Source organism: Zalophus californianus, chromosome 11 (genome assembly GCF_009762305.2).
Source record: "Zalophus californianus isolate mZalCal1 chromosome 11, mZalCal1.pri.v2, whole genome shotgun sequence".
Taxonomy (NCBI): domain Eukaryota; kingdom Metazoa; phylum Chordata; class Mammalia; order Carnivora; family Otariidae; genus Zalophus; species Zalophus californianus.
In genome coordinates, this window is record NC_045605.1 from 63,577,730 (window position 1) to 63,581,647 (window position 3,918).

General features: G+C 41.6%; 1 protein-coding gene across 1 annotated transcript; it reads left to right on the forward strand.

The window, feature by feature from the left end:
* Window positions 1-720: 720 nt before the first annotated feature.
* LOC113914120 (olfactory receptor 10T2-like) lies at window positions 721-2,220 on the forward strand. Its single transcript, XM_027579017.1, has one exon. It carries the CDS (start codon window positions 1,039-1,041, stop codon window positions 2,002-2,004), a length of 966 nt encoding a protein of 321 aa, XP_027434818.1. The 5' UTR covers window positions 721-1,038; the 3' UTR covers window positions 2,005-2,220.
* Window positions 2,221-3,918: the final 1,698 nt, after the last annotated feature.

Genomic DNA, 3,918 nt, shown 5'->3' on the forward strand with positions numbered 1-3,918 from the left:
ATCTGGAAAATCTTCTTTTCCTAAAAAAAAAAAAAAAAAAAAAAGGAATTCAAGCCACCTTTAACAGAAGGTTCTTACGTCCTAGCCAGTAAGATTCTCTATTAAGTGACACCGGGTTTGCTGAGTGTCTACAGTAAAATCTACTAAAGAATTTGAGTTGATTCTATTCAGATCTGTACTTCAGAGTAAGCCATATAACAAGTATACCTGCTAGAAAATGTCCTGGATGTTTTGCTAAAAACTCAAAAGTTGACTAGAACGTTATGACCAGAATATGCCATTCTAGAATGAGACAGTACCTTCAAAATCATTTGACTTCAAACTAGACCATTATATTAGGCATCTGGAAAAAAAATTTCAATGAGAAATTCTTAAGAACTTAAAAATTATTGATATGTATTAAGAGCTGATATTATATATCTCAAGCTCCAAATACTGCCATTGGATAGAACCTAGCAGAAGTTATACATTGCATTCATTTTTATGGTCTAGTCATTCCTACAGTTATCACCTTTGGAGCTGCTTCATGATGACGCACTGATGAAAAAGGATTGCACTGACTTCCCTAAATTTTTTAAAGGTCATATTCATTTTAATCAATAGTTTATTAAGCACTCCTAAGTACCAGGTTACCAGTCAACCTCAAAAAGCATTTGAAAACGTGGCATCACAAAATCCAGTGGCTGAGAACAAAGCAGTTTTATTCATGTTTTCCTGCTTACATGGAGATCCTGATTGGAAAAGAGAGAGATAAGAGTGCTTTTGTGAGTAGAATCCAAGAAGATATTTGGTCATTTATACAGATTCTCATATTAGCATCATTCTCATCATGCTGACTCCTGAACTTGACTTCAGTCAAGTACATTTAGGGTCCCTTTCTCAGGCTCTCCCATGAAGGGTTGCCTGAAACTTGCCCCAGTTTTCTTGACTAAAGTCTAGGTGACATCTGTGCTGCAGCAGCTTTTTACAATCATCTCAGAGGCTTAGCCTCAAAAAGCTCTGAATCTGTGGAAGACAGTTGCTGCCTGCACCAGGAAGATGGGCAATCATACCACAGTGAGCACATTCCTTCCGTGGGGGTTTTCCAGTTTCCCAGACTTGCAGGGTCTTCTCTTTGTGATGATTTTCTTCTCCCGTGTGACCATCCTAGCTGCAAATGTTTCCATAATGGTGACCATCAAACTCAGTCACAGCCTTCATACCTCCATGTTCTTTTTCCTCTGTGGCCTGTCCTTTTCAGGAAACTGTACCACTATGGCAATCATCCCCCGCATGTTAGTGGACTTGCTTTCTGACAGCAAGACCATTTCTCTTCCTGAGTGTGCCACACAGATGTTTTTCTTCTTTGGTTCGGCAGCCAATAACTGCTTCATCATGGCTGCCATGTCCTATGACTATTATACTGCCATTCACAACCCACTGCACTATCGCATCTTGATGACCCATAAGATCTGCTCTCAGTTCATCATGGCCTCTTGGATGGTTGGGTTCCTGGTTTCCCTGTGCGTCATCATCATTGTATTCAACTTGTCTTTCTGTAACTCCAGCATCATCCAGCACTTCTTCTGTGACATCTCACCTGTGGTCTGCCTTGCCTGTGACTACACCTCCCGTCAAGAAAGGGCTATTTTTGTGCTCTCTGCCTTCGTGTTGGTGGGCAGCTTTGTCTTCATCACGATGTCCTATGTCTTCATTGTGTCCACAGTTGTAAAGATGCCCTCTGCCCAGGGGAAGGATAAGGCCTTCTCCACTTGCTCCTCCCAGCTCACTGTGGTGTGCATACACTACGGATTTGCTGGCTTTGTCTACCTGAGGCCCAGGGACAGGGACTCATTGCGTGAGGACATGCTGATGGCTGTCACATTTACAGTGCTGACACCTCTGCTGAGCCCCATCGTGTACAGTCTCAGAAACAAAGAGATGCAGATGGCCCTGAGGAAGGTACTAGGCAAGACAGATACGCTCATTTCACAGATGGTGAATAAAAGGACACTGGACATTTAAAAATGTATAGACTGCTGATAAATAAAAGTAGAAAAAGTGGAGTATTTCCAATGAAATCGTCTCTTTGTGTACAAAGCAATTAAAGTATTAACTAATTACCTAAAATATCCTGACATCACCATTTTTCTAGTACAGTGTATAGTTTTAAAATATGTGTAAACATGTTTGTGTGTGGTGTACACATACGTACATATAAGCATCCTTAAAGAATCCAAACTTGTTTTGTAACACGGTATTTTCATGATAGGTATCTGGTGTCTTTTCTAAGAACTTTCTGACTAGCCCTGTATCTTGAACATTTTCTCCTACTTTTTTCTAAAGGTTTATAGTTTATAGTTGTACATTTTACATCCAGGTCCATGTTCTATTTTGTGTTAATCCTTATGTAAGGTGTGAGGTTTATGTCAAGGTGCTTCTGCCCTCCATGGATGTCTCATTGCTCCAGCACCACTTGTTGAAAGGCCTTCCTTCTTTCATTGGATTGCTTTGGTACCTTTTTAAGAAAAATCAGTTGGGCACCCTTGTATGGGTCTTTCTCTGGCTTCTCTAGTCAGCCTCTCTGATTTGTGCGTCTACTCTTCCACCTGTAACACCCTGTCCTGATGACTGTAGCTAAGGAGTAAGCCTTAATATCACGTGAAGTGATTCTTCCCACCTTATTCTTGTCTTTCAAAATTATTTTACATATTCTAGGACTTTTCCTTTTTAGTAATGTAAGCATTTAGTGCTGTAAATTTCCCTCTCAGCACCACTTTATCTGAATCTCCCATGTTTTGATATGTTGCTTTTTATTTTCATCTGTTGTATGTATTTTTGTAAGTACTGGAGTCCCAGGTCTTTTTTTGTCATTTATTTTCTGAGAACTTCCTTTAGCAATTACTTAAGATAGCTTGACAAAGCTATCTTATGAGAATAAATTCTCATAGCTTTCTTTCGTCTGACATATCTTTATTACTCCATTTCTGAAGGCGATATTTTGCCGGTCGTAAATTTACATTTGACAATTCTTTTCTTTTAGCACAGACAGTCCCTTACTTATGATGGTTTTGACTTGTGATTTCTTGCCTTTACACTGATGTGACAGCAATATGCATTTAGTAGACACCATACATCAAATTTTGAATTTGAATCTCTTCCCATCACTCATGTTGCGGGGCAGCAGCCTTGAGCCACAACTCCCAGTCAGCCACACGATCAGGAAGTAAATAACTGATCCACACACAACTGTTCTGTACTTATACAACCATCTGCTTTTCCCTTTCTGTAGAGTATCCAATAAATTATGAAATATTCAACACTTCATTATAAAATAGGCTTTGTGTCAGATGATTTTGCCCAATTGTAGGCCAATGTTAGTGTTCTGAGCATGTTTAAGGACGTTCTGTAGGTTGGGTGTATGAAATGCCTTTTCAGGCCTGTTGAGGTGTAGCTGCAAGCACCATGTCAGTGTGTGTGCTCACCTTCCTATTGAGCGCTACTGACACAACTCTGGCGAAATGCTCCCTGCAGATGGTTGAGATGGAAGTCCAGCTGCCCACTCTGCCCTGATGGCTCTTTCTTAGTGATAATACGACCCTGGCTACATGCCTTCTTGCCTCCGAGTAAGCTCAGTTCCTTGTTGAGTTCCACTGCCACTAGGAAAGGGGGAAGTAGAGAGCAGGTTCGTTCTGCCCTATCATTGCAGGGTGCGGGTGAAAGCTCAGCTCAGTGGGTGCCCTCCCAAGTAGGGTTGGAGGCAGGGTGAGCAGAGTACCATTAGCCTTACCTCACAATCCCTCATTAAGTCTCATGCTGCCAGGTGACAGTGGAGGCTCATTTCCCCGCTGGACCTGACATTACCCGGGCAAGGGAATCAGAGGGTGGGTGGGGGGAACAGAAGCAACCTGCTTGGCCCCACTGAAACCTGGGGGTGGA